Source organism: Oncorhynchus nerka, linkage group LG9a (assembly GCF_034236695.1).
Source record: "Oncorhynchus nerka isolate Pitt River linkage group LG9a, Oner_Uvic_2.0, whole genome shotgun sequence".
Classification (NCBI taxonomy): Eukaryota; Metazoa; Chordata; class Actinopteri; order Salmoniformes; family Salmonidae; genus Oncorhynchus; species Oncorhynchus nerka.
Window position 1 is genome coordinate 54,115,701 of NC_088404.1, and position 20,003 is coordinate 54,135,703.

Here is a 20,003-nt window from a genome sequence, read left to right on the forward strand (position 1 = left end):
CATTACAAAGCGTAGAGATACGGTATAGAATATAGTACTCACAATGTCAGGTTCCTTTTTCCTCCTCTTCTTGCGTTCTGGTTTGGGGGCCTAAGAGAACAGGAGACAGACAGACCAGTGACTAGTCCCATCAGGCCTTCGCCCATCAAGCCTTCGCCCACCAATCCATCCAACATGCCATGCACCCACCCACCCACCCATCCAACATGCCATGCACCCACCCATCCATCCAACATGCCATGCACCCACCCACCCATCCAACATGCCATGCACCCACCCACCCATCCAACATGCCATGCACCCACCCATCCATCCAACATGCCATGCACCCACCCATCCATCCATCCATCCAACATGCCATGCACCCACCCAACATGCCATGCACCCACCCATCCATCCATCCATCCATCCAACATGCCATGCACCCACCCATCCATCCATCCATCCAACATGCCATGCACCCACCCATCCATCCATCCATCCATCCAACATGCCATGCACCCACCCATCCATCCATCCATCCAACATGCCATGCACCCACCCATCCATCCATCCAACATGCCATGCACCCACCCATCCAACATGCCATGCACCCACCCATCCATCCATCCAACATGCCATGCACCCACCCATCCATCCATCCAACATGCCATGCACCCACCCATCCATCCATCCAACATGCCATGCACCCACCCATCCATCCATCCAACATGCCATGCACCCACCCACCCATCCATCCAACATGCCATGCACCCACCCATCCATCCATCCAACATGCCATGCACCCACCCATCCATCCATCCAACATGCCATGCACCCACCCATCCATCCATCCAACATGCCATGTACCCACCCATCCATCCAACATGCCATGCACCCACCCATCCATCCAACATGCCATGCACCCACCCATCCATCCAACATGCCATGCACCCACCCATCCATCCATCCATCCAACATGCCATGCACCCACCCATCCATCCATCCAACATGCCATGCACCCACCCACCCATCCATCCAACATGCCATGCACCCACCCACCCATCCATCCAACATGCCATGCACCCACCCATCCATCAAACATGCCATGCACCCACCCATCCATCCAACATGCCATGCACCCACCCATCCATCCAACATGCCATGCACCCACCCATACATCCAACACAGTGTTAATGTTGGCAATCTTTTTTTTACATTTAGTCTAGTCTTCATCATTTTGACTAAAATATCACTTAGTCACATTTTTGGTCATTTAAATAACGACTAGGTGTAGTTATGGTTAAAAATGACGAAAACATTGGGCCATTTTTGTAAACTAAATTCCCTTCATTTGTCACATTTGAGTCAAAACGCATTTGTATTGCCTCATTAACCTATAGTACACACAAATCACTGACTTCCATGTGCACAAACATACATAGCCTTGTCCTGCATAGCATCCTATTCTCTTCCCAACAGCAGACATATGACAAACACATCTAGGAATATATACAAATGATCTAGCCATGTAAATTCCTAATTCAGCCTACATAAATATTGCACAATACATACACAACAAACTGACCCATACAAGCACGGAGACGGAGCGAGAGAGAGAAGCACAATCACCAGATGGTTGGTGCCGCAAAGTAGTATGGGGCTGCACCTCAGTCGCGTCATTGCCTTTTGTTATCAACGTTCCACGGACGCCGAAGCCACATTGATGTCCAAAAGTAGAACGACAGCTAATGACCGTTTCGCCCAGTGATGTAGTCGAGTCACTAAACCTAGAGTCCGAATCGAGTCCCAAGTCCCCTGTGCTCAAGTCCGAGTCCCCAATGGTCGAGTCCCTATGGCTGGAGTCCAAGTGCTGAGTCACTAGGTCCACATTGACTCAAAATAAAGTTATTTAACCAGTCCAAAGGCACCTAAAGACTGCCAGACCATAGTGTAGTGGCAAGAGGAATTTAGTCAATAAATTGTTTGCTATCTCTTACTTTCTTTGTGTGCCACCGAATGTTTACGCATAGGCTACTGGTAATGTTAGTAGGGCCACGTTCCGTTGCAAAACTTTCTTGAATGTTGCAGATGGAATTCCATGAATAGAGCCAATGTTATTCCCTGGGGAGAACGACTGCTCCCGCGCTCATTGAAGCCACAGAAGTTCAAGGCCGACCGCGGTACTTCAGGCATTGTTAGCAGAAAACAGGATCCCGCATGATAGTGAATAGGCAAATGGCGATCTTCGTGGTCAACCTTTGTGTAAATAAATACAACATTCGAAGACAATCATGGTACCATTAATTGCTTCTAATACACCAGATGTACGTCCTTGAACCGATTATTTTAAAAAGAATCAAACACAGAAGACGTTTTAAGGATAATTGAGTTGCTAATGGCAGCCTGCAGAGCCTATCTGAACGTTCCAAAATGTTGCATCCTGCTGTACCCAGTAGCCTAAAACGGTTAAGTAGCCTAGTTCTAGAATGGCCAGCAATATTCTTTATGAATGTAAAACACAACCCACCAATGTACGATAGAAACAAAGAAACAGCATTATGGGCATTAAGGGTCTTTTGAACGGTAATCTCTCAAGCCGTTTTCTCTGAGAGAAAGAGGGAGACGTGGCTACAGAATCTATCTATGAAATGCAGTGGAGAAAGTAGGAGGGTTGAGCGAGACTACAAAATCAAAGACAGACTACTTCTCCATACTGAAGTGAGAGAAAAACATACCTAGACTTGTTTTTTTTCTCTTAAACTCAAGGCTGCTATTGTTTCAAATTTCGTGAAGCAGCTTGTGTTTTTTTATACCCCTTTTTCTCCCCAATTGGTAGTTACAATCTTGTCTCATCGCTGCAACTCCCGTCTGGACTCGGGGAGAGGCGACGGTCGAGAGCCGTGCGTTCTCCGAAACACAACCCAACCAAGCCACAATGCCCACTTAACCCGGAAGCCAGCCGCACCAATGTGTCGGAGGAAACACCGTGCACCTGGCGACAGTCAGCATACACTGCGCCCAGCCCGCCACAGGAGTCGCTAGTGCGCGATGGGACAAGGACATCCCTGCCGGCCAAACCCTCCCCTAACCCGGACGACGCTGGGCCAATTACGTGGCGCACAATAGGCCACCCGGTCGCGGCCGGCTGTGACCGAGCCTGGACTCGAACCCAGAATCTCTAGTGGCACAGCTAGCACTGCGATGCAGTGCCTTAGACTGCGCCACTCGGGAGGCCCAGCTTGTGTTTGTTAACCAGGCAAAGGGTAGCTATTTAGAAAGCTGGTGGTGATTTGTTTGCTACAGCAAGAGAGTTTCCTGCACGATGTATATAATCGAAAGCGGGGCCGGAGCGGCGCCTGTCTGCCTACACCCCCTTGCCTACTCCCCTGCAGCTCACCAGCTGATGTAGGCTGTGTGTGCCGGGTGTCGCGTGTCCTTCGCACTGCTGTCACTATTTCTGTTGACAAAATGAACACTGATCCAACATGCCACACATCAGCTTGTAAGACTGCTATAGGATTCCCATCTCAAATGGGACTGACCTGTCGAAGCACATTCTAAAAAAACAACACACACGCATTGACACATGTACGGACGCAAGCACACCCACCCAGCCAGCCAATATCCTTCCACCCGCTCACACTAACCCTACCTTGCCGATGGTGCTGTCCATGGGCTTGTACTCGGTCATGAACTCATCCAGGAAGACCTTGAAGGTGTTGACCCAGACCTTGACGGGCGACTCGCTCCAGTCCCTCTGCTCCAGCCGCATGCTCTTCTCCAGGATGTGTTCAAACAGGGCGTACAGGTCCTTATAGCGGATACTCTTACCGTCATCCATCTGGAGGAGAGGGAAAGGGGGAGGAGGAAGAGATGGGGGGGGGGATTGCAACGAGGGAACGAGGAGAAGAAGATATTAGCGGGAAAAAAGCCCATATGTGTTACTGCAAAGAGTTTTGAGATCTTGTGAGAGAGTGTTATAATGCAATTGATGACAGTACTACCATCTAAAGTAGTATGGGACAGGCAGAGATGAGGAGGAAAGTAGTAGTGAGGGAGGCAAGATTACAAAAATCGATTAATGTGCTACAATACAGTCAGCCACTGTCCAAGTAAAGAAGCATTTGTGGTCACTGACGGTTGTTATTGGTGTGCCCAGTACCTTGAGGCCCACTGTAAAAGTGATCGTGACCAGTGCCCAAGAAAACCACGGTGGCATGGCCAAATGACTATCGCCCCATCGCACTCACCCCTTTCATCATGAAATGCTTTGAGACGTTGGTCATGGCCCACATCAAGGCCAGCATGCCAGGCACACTGGACCCACTCCAATTTTCTCTTTGGACAAGAGGAACACCTCTGTGAGAATGCTGTTCATTGAGTACAGTTCAGCATTCAACACTATTGTTCTTTCCAAGCTCGTCACCAAGTACAAAGCCCTGGGTCTGGGCACTACCCTCTACAACTGGATCCTGAACTTCCTGATGGACAGACCACAGGCTGTGAGGATTGGCAATACCTCCTCCACACTGACTCTTAACACAGGGTTGTGTCCTCAGCCCTCTGCTGTACTCCCTGTTCAGATACGACTGCGTGGCTTTGCACGGCACCAACTCCATCAACAAGTTTGCTGACGAAACCACGGTTGTAGGCCTGATAACCAACAACGACGAGTCAGCCAATAGGGTGGAGGTAAGTGTTTGTGGTGCTAGAACAAGAACCCATCCCTCAACATCAGCAAAACAAAGGAATTGATTGTTGACTTCAAGAAGCAGAAGAGGGAACACGCCCTGGTCCACATCAACGGGACTGCAGTAGAGCGAGTCAGCAGTTTTTAGTTCCTCTGCGTCCACCGAGGACTTGCCATGGACCAACAACACCACCACTCCTGTCAAGAGGGTGCAACAGCATCTCTATTTCCTAAGGTGGCTGAAGAATATTGGCATGCCACCCCTGGGTCCTCTCCAAATACTACAGCTGCACCATTGAGAGCGTCTCAACCGGTGGCATCACGGCCTGGTATGGAAATTGCTCCATAGAAACACTACTAAACCTTTTACTACACATAAGTGAATTTGTCCCAATACTTTTGGTCCCCTAAAATAGGGGGACTATGTAAAAAAAGGTCTGTTATTTCTAAACGGTTCACCCGATATGGATGGAAAATACCCTCAAATTAAAGCTGACAGTCTGCACTTTAACCTCATAGTCATTGTATCATTTCAAATCCAAAGTGCTCGAGTACAGAGCCAAAACACAAAATGTGTCACTGTCCCAATAAAAACTCACTTTATTTGGCCACTTCAACTGTGATACAAATCTTATCAAAATATGGGCTAGGCTACATGACACGATGGATGCAACTATGATTTGAAAACGTTGGGGAATAAATGCATGCGTTGTTTCTTGCCTTAGACTGCACACAAACAGTGATACAATTCTCACCCATCAGAGTATTCTGAATTTAATCTAGACTTTACATATACTAAATAATATGTGTGTGAAATTAGTTTGATTTAGAATGGACCAATAGACATGTCATCGGTATGCACTTAAATAGCAAAAGGAGGATGCTTTTCCTGCAGTTCATTTTCATGCCAGCCAGGTAGGCTACTCAGGTTGTAAAGGAAATCAATGTTCTTAATATTAGGAAAGTTGAGAAATAAATATAGCAAGCCTATAGAAAGCTGATGGTATCCTCCTCTTTTTAAAAGAGGCCATCAAACGCCTATAGAAATGTTGCGCAACATGGGCTTACAGGAACACACATTTTATTCCATGCATCAACCAGCTATGAGGAGTTGGCTCTTTATACACAAGAGGTGATCCTACTCTGCTCAAACTCTAAATGCCAGGGCTCTAATGAAGTGTCCGATTTGATTTTCCATTGCATTTACATTGATGACAGAATGATTAAAGGGACAATATAGCGCTGAGTATCAGGCCGCTAGAAAGGTTCGTAGCCTTCTAATGACCAACAGCGGGAGTCAGAGTGCATTTTTGGAGAAGCCTAGTTACCGTGACTCAACGGTCATGTGGAATGTGACAGCGGTCATGACACGTGACTGCCAGTGTGGCAGAAATACAGCCACCGTAGCAGCCCTACTAACACACACACACACACACACACACACACACACACACACACACACACACACACACACACACACACACACACCCACCCATCACAATTGCTGCTACTAGACTCTTATTTAATTGCTAATCTCCCTTTGCTGATACACGTGTAATTACCGTACTATAAATTGTGCCTTCCTATATTATACTTATACTAAAATGTTTATTCTATTCTACTGAGCCATTAACTTTATGTTCGTATTCTTATCTTTTGTTATTTCTTATTACTGTTGCGAAGGAACCTGCAAGTAAGCATTTTGTTGGACGGTGTATACCATGTGTATCCTGTACATACCTTCAAACTTGAAATGACAGCGAAACAACCACAGTGGTACTCACAGCCAGAGCGGTCGAGTAGGAGTTGAATATGTTGAGGCGGAACTCCTTCAGAGCCTTCTTGAAGACCACGTCCACCAAGGTGTCCTTCTTGCCGTCCTCAGAGTCCAGGTCATTGATCTATGTGGTACAATAAATGGTCATAATAAATGCAGGTTTCCTTCATCAAACTCATCAAATGCTGTAGTCTACAAAACCTAAAGTATGCTGCTGCTGTGTAAATATGTGACTCTCGTATTATACGGTATAGTACAATACAGCACTGCTGTAGCATTCTGGTGTGTGTGTGTGTGGAGACATTGCTCTCGCACAGTCGCACACAGTGTCTGTGTGTGTGCACGGGTTCGCATCACGCTGTTGCAGCCTGGTATAGCCACAGGACCAAAACAGCGGAGAAGTTGAGCCTCACGCTACAACGACCCATTATGCTGTTTATTGTCTGCATCTGCGACCGATCGCTGAGTCCACCTTTAATGATGAAGTCATTTACACGACTGCATTTGAGAATAAGTGAATGTTGGTGAATGTACAATTCATTCGGAAAAATTCAGATCCCCGTGACTTTCTCCACATTTTGTTACGTTACAGCCGTATTCTATAATTGAATTATTTGCTTTTTTGTCCCCCCATCATCAACCTATACACAATAGCCCATAATGACAAAACAAAAACATGTTTTTAGAAATGTTTGCTCATTTATATTTAAAAAAAAACCTGAAATATAACGTTTACATAAGTATTCATAGCCTTTACTCAGTACTTTGTAAAGCACCTTCGACAGAGATTACAGCCTTGAGTCCTCTTGGGTATGATGCTAGAAGCTTGGCATAACTGTATTTGGGGAGTTTCCCCCGTTCTTCCTGGCAGATCCTCTCAAGCTCTGTCAGCGTTGCTGCACAGGTATTTTCAGGTCTCTCCAGAGATGTTCGATCGGGTTCAAGTCCAGGCTCTGGCTGTTCAATTTCGGTTTCATCAGAACAGAGAATCTCGTTTCTCATGGTCTGACAGTCTTTAGGTGCCTTTTGGCAAATTCCAAGCGGGTTTTTTCCCCCCAGGTAGAGTGGCTTCCGTCTGGCCACTCTACCATAGAGGCCTGATTTGTGGAGTGCTGCAGAAATGGTTGTCCTTTTGGAAGTTCCCTGACCAAGGCCCTTCTCCCCTGATTGCTCAGTTTGGCCAGGCCGCCAGCTCTAGGAAGAGTCTTGGCGGTTCCACACTTCTTCCATTTAAGAATGATGGAGGCCACTGTGTTCTTGGGGAGCTTCAATGCTGCAGAACTTTTTTGGTACCCTTCCCCAGATCGGTGCCTCAACACAATCCTGTCTCTGAGCTCTACGGATAATTCCTTCGACCTCATGGCGTCGTTTTTGCTCTGACATGCACTGTCAACTGTGGGACCTTATATAGACAGGTGTGTGCCTTTCCAAATCATGTCCAATCAATTGAATTTACCACAGCTGGACTCCAATCAGGTTGTAGAAACATCTCAAGGAGGATCAATGGAAACAAGATGCACATGAGCTCAATTTCGAGTCTCATAGCAAAAGGTCTGAATACTTACGTAAATAAGGTATCTGTTTTTTACATTTGAAATACATTTGCAGAAATGTCTAAAAACCTGTTTTCACTTTGTCATTATTGGTTATTGTGTGTAGATTGATGAGGATGTTTTATTTTATTTAATCCATTTTAGAATAAGGCTGTAACGAAACAAAATTTGGAAAAAGGGAGGGGAGGGGGTCTGAATACTTTCTGAACTCACTGATTGTGTACACTTCTGTATGTGTGAGCGTGCATTTCTATGTGTGTGTATTGTGTATCATCTTAAATTAGGAAACCAACAGTTTTCTGTAGTGCCCTGTGCATTTACTTGAGAGTGTTTGTAAGACAGACAGGTATACATAGTCTGTCTACCTTCTTCATGAGGAAGTCATTCATGCTCCTGTAGTCATGGGCGTTGGTGAGGATGTGCAGAGCATCGTTCTGCCACTGGGCAGGCTCTAGGGCCACGCTGCTGATCTTGACGCTGCGTCTCCGCCTCACTTTGGGAGAGGGGTCCTTGTTCTCCTTGGAATCCCGGCCCCTGGTTGCAGTCAGGTCGGGACTGTGGGGGGGAGATGACGTGCCATCTTGACCCGCAAAGCACAGAGAGACAAAGACACAGTAACGGTGTTGTGAAGACAATTGTTTTGGTTTTCTATTCAGTTGTATTTTTTAACAGCACGTCACCTGTGCCACTAGGGGCAACAAAGCTCTAGATCACCTTTAATCCACAATCAGAAACACATACAAGGCTCTTCCTCACACTCCCTTTGACAAATATGACCAAAAACTTTATCCTCCCGATACCTGATTACAAGCAAAAACTCTTAACTCAAAAAGTACCACTGACGCACTCAATGTGGAAGTGGCCCGATGAAGCGGATGCTAAACTGCAGGACTGCTTCGCTAGCACAGACTGGAATGTGTTCATTGATAACATTGAAGAGTTCACCACATCAAGTCACCGGCTTCACTAATAAGTGCATTGATGACGTCAACATTCACACTAAGCTAAAGGCTAGAGCTGCCGCTTTCAAGGAGTGGGACACTAACCCAGAAGCTTAGAAGAAATCCCGCTACAACCTCCGACGAGCCATCAAACACACAAATGTTAATACGGGACTAAGATCGAAATCCTACCATGCAGGCTCTGACGCTCGTTGGATGTGGCAGGGCTTGCAAACTATCACAGATTACAATGCAAAACCAAGCCGTGAGCCGCCCATTGACGTGAGCCTACCAGACAAGCTAAATGCCTTCTATGCTCGCTTCGAGGGAACCATCACTGAACCATACATGAGGGAACCAGCAGTTCCGGACGAAGTTGTGTTATCTCGCTCTCCTTAGCCGATGTGAATAGGACATTTAAACAGGTTAACATTCACAAAGCCGTGGGCCGGACAGATTAACAGGAAGTGTACTTCGGGGCTGGCGGGTGTCATTTTCAAAATCTTCCTAACCCAGTATGAAATAACTACATGTTTCAAGCAGAACACCATAGTCCCTGTGACCAAGAATGCCAAGATATCTTGTCTAAACGACTATAGCACCGTAGCTGGTCATTGCTCACATCAACACCATCATCCAACACACCTTGGACCCACTCTAATTTGCATACCGCCCCAACAGATCCACAGATGACACAATTCATTTCGCACCCCATACGAGCCTCTCCCACCTGGACAAGAGGCACACCTATGTGAGAACGCTGTTCATTGACTACAGCTCAGTGTTCCAACACCATAGTGCCCTCCAAGCTCATCACTAAGCACAGAACCCTAGGACTGAACACCTCCCTCCGCAATTGGCCCTGACGGGCCATCCCAGGTGGTGAGGGTGGGCAACAACACATCCACCAAGCTGACACTCAACACAGGGGGCCCCACTTGGGGTGTGTGCTTAGTCTTCTCCTGTATTCCCTGTTCACCCACAACTGCGTGGCTGCGCACGACTCCAACACCATCATTAAGCTTGCTGACGACACGACAGTGGTAGGCCTGATCACCGACAACGATGAGACCGCCTATAAAGAGAAGGGCAGTGACCTGGCAGTGTGGTGCCAGGACAACAACCTCTCCCCTCAACGTCAGCAAGACAAACTAGCTGATTGTGGACTACAGGAATTTGAGGGCCGAGCACGCCCCCATGCACATCAACAGGGCTGCAGCGGAGCAGGTCGAGAGCTTCAAAATCCTTGGTTTCCACATCACTAAGGAATAATTGATTTATTATACATTTTGTTATCCTTATTTTACCAGGTAAGTTGACTGAGACATTCTCATTTACAGCAACGACCTGGGGAAAGGTTACAGGGGAGAGGGGGGGGATGAACCAATTGTAAGCTGTAAAATAACATGGTCCATACACACCAGCAGTTGTGAAGACACGACAATGGCTCTTCCCCCCCAGTAAATCACAAGGGCTGAGCTCCTTGCCATCCAGGACTTCTATACCAGGCGGTGTCAGAGGGAGGCCCTACAAATTGTCAAAGACTCCAGCTACCCAAGCCACGAACTGTTCTCTCTGCTACCACACGGCGCGCGGTACCGATGTACCAAGTCTGGAACTAACAGGTCCCTGAACAGCTTCAAGACATGACTACTAAATAGTTAAACAAACAGATACCCTTTTTGAACTCTTTTGACTCATCACATAAGCTGCTGTTAATGTTCATTACCTATGCTGTTGCCTAGTCACTTCACCCCTACCTATATGAACATACAGTTGAAGTCAGAACTTTACATACACTTAGGTTGGAGTCATTAAAACTTGCTTTTCAACCACTCCACAAATTTCTTGTTAACAAACTATAGTTTTGGCAAGTCAGTTAGGACATCTACTTTGTGCATTACACAAGTAATTTTTCCAACAATTGTTTACAGACAGATTATTTCACTTACAATTCACTGTATCACAATTCTAGTGGGTCAGAGGTTTACATACACCGAGTTGACTGTTGCTTTAAACAGCTTGGAAAATTCCAGAAAACGATGTCATGGCTTTAGAAGCTTCTGATAGGCTAATTGACATAATTTGAGTCAATTGGAGGTGTACCTGTGGATATATTTCAAGGCCTACCTTCAAGCTCAGTGCTTGACATCATGGGAAAATCAAAAGAAATCAGCCAAGACTTCAGAAAAATAAATTGTAGACCTCCACAAGTCAGCTTCATACTTGGGAGCAATTTCCAAACGCCTGAAGGTACCACGTTCATCTGTACAAACAATAGTACGCAAGTATAAACACCATGGGACCACGTAGCCATCATACCGCTCAGGAAGGAGATGCGTTCTGTCTCCGAGAGATGAACATACTTTGGTGCGAAAAGTGCGAAACAATCCCAGAACAACAGCAAAGGACCTTGTGAAGATGCTGGAGGAAACAGGTACAAAAGTATCTATAGCCACAGTAAAACGAGTCATATATTAACATAACCTGAAAGGCAGGTCAGCAAGGAAGAAGCCACTGCTCCAAAACCCCCATAAAAAAAACAGACAAAGATCGTACTCTTTGGAGAAATGTTCTCTGGTCTGATGAAACAAAAATAGAACTGTTTGGCCATAATGACCATCGTTATGTTTGGAGGGAAAATGCTTGCAAGCCGAAGAACACCATCTCAACCGTGAAGCACGGGGGTGGAAGCCTCATGTTGTGGGGGTGCTTTGCTGCAGGAAGGACTAGTGCACTTCACAAAACAGATGGCATCATGAGGATGGAAAATTATGTGGATATATTGAAGAAACATCTCAAGACATCCGTCAGGAAGTTAAAGCGTGCTCGCAAATGGGTCTTCCAAATGGACAATGACCCCAAGCATACTTCCAAAGTTGTGGCAAAATGGCTTAAGGACAACCAAGTCAAGGTATTGGAGAGGCCATCACAAAGCCCTGACCTCAATCCTATAGAATATTTGTATGCAGAACTGAAAAAGCTTGTGCGAGCAAGGAACCCTACAAACCTGACTCAGTTTCACCAGCTCTGTCAGGAGGAATGGGCCAAAATTTACCCAACTTATTGTGGGATGCTTGTGGAAGGCTACCCAAAACGTTTGACCCAAGTTAAACAATTCATAGCCAATGCTACCAAATACTAATTTAGTGTATCTGACCCACTGGGAATGTGATGAAAGAAATAAAAGCTGAAATAAATCACTCAACTATTATTCGGACATTTCACATTCTTAAAATAAAGTGGTGATCCTAACTGACCTAAGACAGGGATTTTGAATTAAATGTCAGGAATAGTGAAAAATGGAGTTTAAATGTATTTGTGTAAGGTGTATGTAAACTTCGACTTCAACTGTATATACAGTGGGGCAAAAAAGTATTTAGTCAGCCACCAATTGTGCAGGTTCTCCCACTTAAAAAGATGAGAGAGGCCTGTAATTTTCATCATAGGTACACTTCAACTATGACAGACAAAATGAGAAGACAAATCCAGAAAATCACATTGTAGGATTTTTAATGAATTTATTTGCAAATTATGGTGGAATGTCTGAAGTTTGCTAGAGAGCATTTGGATGATCCAGAAGAAGATTGGGAGAATGTCATATGGTCAGATGAAACAAAAATAGAACTTTTTGGTAAAAACTCAACTCGTCGTGTTTGGAGGACAAAGAATGCTGAGTTACATCCAAAGAACACAATACCTACTGTGAAGCATGGGGGTGGAAACACCATGCTTTGGGGCTGTTTTTCTGCAAAGGGATGAGGACGACTGATCCGTGTAAAGGAAAGAATGAATGGGGCCATGTATTGTGAGATTTTGAGTGAAAACCTCCTTCCATCAGCAAGGGCATTGAAGATGAAACGTGGCTGGGTCTTTCAGCATGACAATGATCCCAAACACACCGCCCGGGCAACGAAGGAGTGGCTTCGTAAGAAGCATTTCAAGGTCCTGGAGTGGCCTAGCCAGTCTCCAGAACTCAACCCCATAGAAAATCTTTGGAGGGAGTTGAAAGTCTGTGTTGCCCAGCAACAGCCCCAAAACATCACTGCTCTAGAGGAGATCTGCATGGAGGAATGGGCCAAAATACCAGCAACAGTGTGTGAAGACTTACAGAAAACGTTTGACCTCTGTCATTGCCAACAAAGGGTATATAACAAAGTATTGAGATAAACTTTTGTTATTGACCAAATACTTATTTTCCACCATAATTTGCAAATAAATTCATAACAAATCCTACCATGTGATTTTCTGGATTTTTTTCCCTTATTTTGTCTGTCATAGATGAAGTGTACCTATGATGACAATTACAGGCCTCTCATCTTTTTAAGTGGGAGAACTTGCACAATTGGTGGCTGACTAAATACTTTTTTGCCCCACTGTACCTCAATTACCTTGTACCCCTGCAAATCGACTCGGTGCTGGTACCCAGTGTATATAGCCAAGTTATTGTTAATCATGGGGCTCCCGAGTGGCACAGCAGTCTAAGGCACTGCATCTCAGTGCTAGAGGCGTCACTACAGGTGTTGATTGGGAGTCCCGTGGGTTAGGGTTTGGCCATCATTGTAAATAAGAATTTGTTCTTAACGGACTTGCCGGGTTAAATAATAACATTTTTATTTTTTTATTGTATTTATTCCTTGTGTTATTATTTTTTCTCTGTCTTATTGGGAAGGGCTCTTAATGAAGCATTTCACTGTTAGTCTACACCTGTTGTTTATAAAGCATGTGACTTTTATGTTGTTGTTGTTGGAATGTCACATGTCCAGTGTTATACAATATGTAAGGGATTATCAACGAGGGGCTATTCGTTCTCTGGAAAATGATGAACAACATGGAAGGTGTTTTCCAGAGAACGTGTTCATTTGCCGGTAGAAATGTGTTCAACATCCACTGAAGTAACGTTAGCTAGGAAGTTTACCAGATAGCGTCAGTAGCTGCCATGGTAACCAAACAAACAGACTCTAGTTTCGATGCAAACCCGATCAGTCCTAGCTGACCTAAAATCAAATTCAACAATGAAAACAATGATGTTTTCAATTCGATTTTTACTTTCAAAGGCAGCTCAAACATAGAACATGTCAGAATAAACTATAAACATTTGAATTCTACCGTGCAAATATACCATGCGTTATTGGGGAATAACACACGCTCCAGAATGCCCTTCAAGCTAGCAGAAACAAGTATTCAACAATGCCATGGTATGAACAACTTTATTGTCCATTGCGCGCGCGCGCACACACAGTGTAATTACCTGTCTTGTCGGTGCAGTCTCCCTGTGTGGACTCACTCCTGGTGGTCTGCTGCTTCTCTCTGGACAGCTTCTTCTCTGCATGCTTGGCCTTGCCCCAGAAACGCATCTTCCCTCGCACTCTGCTGCCACAAACAGAGTCAACACAGGCAGTTTAGAACAAAACAAACCTTTATTCTATTTCGATTGGGCCGACCAGATTCGCCAGTGTGTGTGCTGGCTCGGATTTGTCTTTGTATAAGGCTAATAGTCAGTTTAATACAATATGAGCTCCATTTGTGCCTCTGCATAATGATTGTAATATAATAATAATAATAAATGCCATTTAGAAGACACTTATCCACCGTCCTGTGTGAATCCATTTTTCGTATATGGGTGGTCCCGGGAATCGAACCCACAATCCTTACGTTGCAAGAGCCATGCTCTATCAATTGAGACATTGCGTCTTGCTACTGTAATATGGGCTAGAGAGCAGGAGAAGGTGCTGTAGCTACCTTCCATCCTGACTGGATGTCTTCCCAAGCGCTGCTACCTTGCCCAGGTCCCCTGAAGACATAGTCTTGTGGAACTTCTTATGCTCTTCCTTGTGAGAAGCCTGGGAGAATAGAAAGTTAGGGTGTAGCAAGGTAAGTCTTGAGACCAAACATAGGGAAGTGAAATATTTTCAATATTGATTGATTGGGCATCAAAACGCTCAGGCTATTTTGCCATGTCTTTGAGTCATATGCTGAAAAGGCAGAAGGAGACACATTTGAGACATGAAAATGCATTGTCCTATAGAGGGCAGTGCAATCAAACCTGAATCTCAGAACAAAGAAATACATCCACGTTGGATGTTCCTACAGCATCCATCCATCACTCATTCATTCTGCACAAAACAACAGCCAACAGTCCACAAACAATCTAACATGTTTGAATACTGAGACATAGACATGTTTACATATAGAGTACAGACATATTTGATCAGAAAACTACTATTTCAAACTAAAGGAGATATGACTGGGTGAGGGAGGGAGGGTGCTCATGCTCGGAAAGACCTGTTAGGGAAATAATAAAAGGTATTAATGAAATGGTGTCAATGGTAGAAGGTTCCAGCATGCATCACCGATTGCACTTCTGGCTAAGACTAGTTGGACTAACCTGGTCCCAGATCTGTTTGGGATAACCATAGGAGTTAGCAAGACAGCACAAACAGTTCTGGGACCAGGCTAAGAGGAGAGGGACATTGCATTTCTCCTCTTCCAGCAACTAGACGGATGTCACAAGATCAGAGTAGACACAAGACTACTGCCGAAGGGTCAGATCAGCTCCAGGTCAGCTCCTGACTACTGCTCCAGGTCAGATCAACTTTTATTTTATTTTTTATTTTACCCTTTTTTCTCCCCAATTTCGTGGTATCCAATTGTTGTAGTAGCTACTATCTTGTCTAATCGCTACAACTCCCGTACGGGCTCGGGAGAGACGAAGGTTGAAAGTCATGCGTCCTCCGATACACAACCCAACCAAGCCGCACTGCTTCTTAACACAGTGCGCATCCAACCCGGAAGCCAGCCGCACCAATGTGCCGGAGGAAACACCGTGCACCTGGCCACCTTGGCTAGCGCACACTGCGCCCAGCCCGCCACAGGAGTCGCTGGTGCGCGATGAGACAAGGACACCCCCACCGACCAAGCCCTCCCTAACCCGAGCGACGCTAGGCCAATTGTGCGTCGCCCCACGGACCTCGGGACTCTGATGGCACAGCTGGCGCTGAAGTACAGCGCCCTTAACCACTGCGCCACCCGGGAGGCCCCAGATCAACTTTTAAACCTCCAAAATGAAGGTTAAGGTTAGGGGTTAGGTTATCTGATCTTAGATCTGTGGTTGGTTAGGGGTACTGGGTGTTTATGAAGGATGATTATTCTGTTCGGGAGAAAACACAAATCTGAAACCATGACATTACCACTTACAGTTGCAGCCATGCTGTAAAGTTTTTTAGTTGCGACAAACTATCGCTAGAAGAAGCCTGAGCCCGTGTCGGGTTTTTCCCCCTATCTGAGAAATAAAGGAGCGTCAAGCAACGAGCTGGTAGTACAGAAACATGTCTCTGTCCAGTGGGTAAAAACTAAACGAAGTTGGAGGATTCTAGTTCAATGGGGTTAGTCGTGTTAAAAGAGTACCCTCAGGCTAGTAAGCATGGCCCCCAGAGAGAAAATAAATTGGGTGGGGGTCAGTAGGAGGCAGGGGACAGGAGGGGGGGGGTCACTTGGACCCCTGCAGGGTCCGTTTACCATTTCAGAGTCACTGTAACAGGCCGGCTCAGTGCCCCCCTTGGGGTGGGTCAGGGGGGGCGGGGGGAGGAGGGGCAGCGTGCAGGACAGGGCGGGGGTGTAGAATGTGTCGACGTCGTCATCGTCCGACTGGCCCGCCCCCTCGGAGTTACAGCGGGTCAGGAAGTCAGAGCGGGTCCGAGACATACGGGCTTTCTTTTTGGGGCCGGGCCGGCCCACCTGCTCAACCACACACACCACAACACGTCAGTGGCCTGGGTACGTGATGGGAGATAGGGATGTGTGTGTGTTTGTGTGTAGAGGAACCGTGTGTGTGTATATGTGTTCTATGTGGTTATCACATAGAGACACACTGACAGTCTGAGTGACACAAATTTACAAGACATGCAACTTATACAAGCACACACTCTCACATGCACATACAAGCCACAGCTGCTGGTTCTATTAATTAGTTTAAACAATATATCAGTAGGAACTACACATCAACATAGAGTGCTTTAGTATATTACAACAGAATGAGTAACGAGTTATGTAAGTTACAGTATGTAAGTTCTTAAAAACAAAACTCCCAAGATCCGCATGTGTAAACTCTTTGTGTATTGTGTACTCTGTGTGTGTGTGTGTGTATGCCCTTTGGGTAGTGTACTTGTACGCAACCCACCTCTTTGGTTCTCTGTCCAGCGGTGGCTCTAGAGGCGGAGGCCTCCTGTCTATGCATGGCCAACGACCGCTCCTGGTTCACCAGGTCCTTATCAGACCTACAACACATTCAGGAAACGTTACAACTATTTGTTGACTTTCAAGTGTACGCATTTAGTTACATATTCAAACGTATTTTTCCTGTGTTTTTGCTGATCAAGGCAATGAAAAAAAAAAAACAGAAATAAGAAATACATTTCTGTACATTTGGAGAAAAGAAGAGCCCTGTGGTGATTTGTTGAAATGAAAGTGTTAATTTGTACACACTGCCTGTTAGTGAACAGAGTCAAGCTAGTGTAGAGAGAAGAAATTAATTACAAAGCTTTTGCTAAGCGACACTTTGACTGAGCAAAATCATTACAGCAATGTTACATCATTGTCAGTTACTCACTTGGAGAAGGGGAGCTTGCGTCGGGAGCAGAATGTGGTGTTGGTGGGGGGCTTCTCGGTCATACTGACAATGATGGTCTGGGTCGGGCTCTTCTTCTGTGGTGCCTTGGCTGCTGCTTTGGTGGAAACTTCCCTGCTCTCCAAGATACTGTTGGTGGAGACCCAGTTGTCCTGCACCGGCCAGCCTGCCTTCCTCTCCATCTGGCTGGGTAGGACTTCACCGGATGGGGCCTTGGGCTCGGGGACTATCTGGATGTCTACCTCAGAAGGACAAAGGCCATGGGTGGAGGTGGAGGAGGGGACCAAGCTAGACCCGTCTACCCCAGCTAAGTCTCTCCGAGGCTGGGAAACAGTCCTGGGTGGCTGGGCCTTCTCTGATACTTCCAGGCCGGCGATGGGTGTAAGGCGGGAGGCAGTGGTGGTCACACCTGTCTGGAGTGCACGCTCTTGGGCTGGCGCCGCCCACAGCTCCCCCTCCAGAGGGGTCTCCTTCTGCATGCTGATGACCACAACCACGGGCCTTCGTAAGGCGGACTCTCGCCTCTCCTTCACGGGCTTGCCTGGGCTCTCTTGCTTGGGCTCGTGGCTTTGGTCCTCAGAGGGGATATAGAAGGTAGCTTGTGGATCCTCTGCCACCACCTCCTTGATAGGTAGTTCCTCCATCCTGGGGCTTGGATCATTCTCATTTACCACCTCCAGGTCATTCTGTGGCTGGGGCTGGGACTCTGGAGACCTTGGTCCATTCAAATCCTCTTGGGAAGAGGTCCGGAGCGGCGTGGACTGGGTAGCATGGCAACCGGGGTAACCAGGCCTTCCCGCCTCCACATCCATGGTGGTGTCGAGCAGTTCAAAGCTCCCGTGGCTAACGGGGAAGCACCGGTGGGGCGAGGAGGGCTGGTGGTCGTCCAGGGGACAGGGGGTGCTGTCCGGACATGGGGGTACAGGGGTCTCCTCCTCTTGCAGAGTCCCTCCTGTGCTGTGGGTCCGCACCTTGAGTAGCTCCAGGCTGAACTGGGCCTGCTCCAGCTCCCTCATGCGCCGGCTCTGTCTCTTGGCCCGTGTCTTGTGGCAGTTGGGCTCCTCTATACTCTGGCTTCTCTCGCTCTCTCCTTCTTCCTCCTCCTTCACTAAACACGCTGACTTAGACTCCTTAGAGTCTTCAGTAGGCCAGACTGTGGAGACATCTTGGATGTCATGATTGTGGTTGATCTCGAGGACCTGTTCGTCCGAGGTGTCAGTATCCAGGCCAATGGTCCTCTCTGGCTTTCTTTCTTCTGTGGTGGGGCTCCTTTGTCCATTGAGCAACTGCTTTTCATGCATACTCTGCTCTTTTAGTTCTGTGAACCTGTAGGAAACAGTCATTGTAAGCAAACACAGTTTTAAGCAATCTTCCTTCCATTCCTTCTCGTATCCGATGTTATTCATCAATGTAGGATCATTTGGACCTGGGAGCAATAGTGTGCAAGCTTTTGTTCCAGCCCCAGCACTAAAACACTTGTGTTTTCTTGAACAAACTATATGAATCAGGTGTTTGAGAACTAGGTTTGAGCAAAATCCAGCCTATGAATCCTTATTGTCCATCTTTCTATACAGGAAACACCCAGATAAAGTGTCTTAATAGGGGTTGGGCCACCTCGAGCCACCAGAAGTGCCTTGATATATATTCTATAGTGTCTGGAACTCTATTGGAGGGATGTGACACCATTCTTCCAGGAGAAATTCTGTAATTTAGTGTTTTGTTGAAGGTGGTGGAAGATACTGCCTCAGGCACCGCTCAATTGTGTTGAGATCTGGTGACTGACACACACACACACACTTTAAATGCCCTATGCTCCTTTGAGATCCCTCTTTCAAAGTCATTGAGCTCTCTAGCCATGGTAGCCAAAATAATGGGCAACTGGGTATTTTTATACATGACCCTATGCAATGTTTCCTCTAAGCTCCCCCGGGACTTGCACCATCGAGAGCATCCTGACTGGTTGCATCACTGCCTGGTATGGCAACCGCTCGGCCTCCAATCGCAAGGCACTACAGAGGGTAGGCCAGGTACGGCCAGGTACATCACCGGGGCCAAGCTTCCTGCCATCCAGGACCTCTATACCAGGCAGTGTCAAAGGAAGGCCCTAAGAATTGTCAAAGACTCCAGCCACCATAGTCATAGACTGTTCTCTCTGCTACCGCACGGCAAGCAGTACCGGAGCAACAAGTCTAGATCCAAAAGGCTTCTTAACAGCTTCTACCCCAAGCCATAAGTCTCCTGAACAGCTAATAAAAATGGCCACCCAGACTATTTGCATAGCCCCCCCCCTCTTTTATGCTGCTGCTAGTCTCTGGTTATTATCTATGCATAGTCAGTTTAACTCTACCTACATGTACATATTACCTCAACTACCTCGACTAACATGTGCCCACGCACATTGAGTCTGTACTAATACCCCTGTAAATAGCCTCGC

At 46.5% G+C, this 20,003-nt stretch overlaps 1 protein-coding gene across 6 annotated transcripts in view; it reads right to left on the bottom strand.

Moving 5' to 3' along the window:
* Window positions 1–20,003, bottom strand: part of myo9ab (myosin IXAb) — a 220,952-nt gene that overhangs the window by 18,122 nt on the left and 182,827 nt on the right. For 4 of the 6 annotated variants that reach the window (XM_065022697.1, XM_065022694.1, XM_065022696.1 and 1 more), the window contains exons 25-33: window positions 17,552–18,895; window positions 17,123–17,219; window positions 16,462–16,680; window positions 14,686–14,786; window positions 14,195–14,316; window positions 8,368–8,582; window positions 6,457–6,573; window positions 3,635–3,823; window positions 43–90 (exon numbers count right to left, since the gene is read on the bottom strand). In XM_065022697.1, the coding sequence (XP_064878769.1) occupies window positions 43–90; window positions 3,635–3,823; window positions 6,457–6,573; window positions 8,368–8,582; window positions 14,195–14,316; window positions 14,686–14,786; window positions 16,462–16,680; window positions 17,123–17,219; window positions 17,552–18,895 (2,452 nt within the window). The remainder of the gene's footprint in view (window positions 1–42; window positions 91–3,634; window positions 3,824–6,456; window positions 6,574–8,367; window positions 8,583–14,194; window positions 14,317–14,685; window positions 14,787–16,461; window positions 16,681–17,122; window positions 17,220–17,551; window positions 18,896–20,003) is intronic. The other 2 variants (XM_065022695.1, XM_065022699.1) reach the window with 1 other exon arrangement.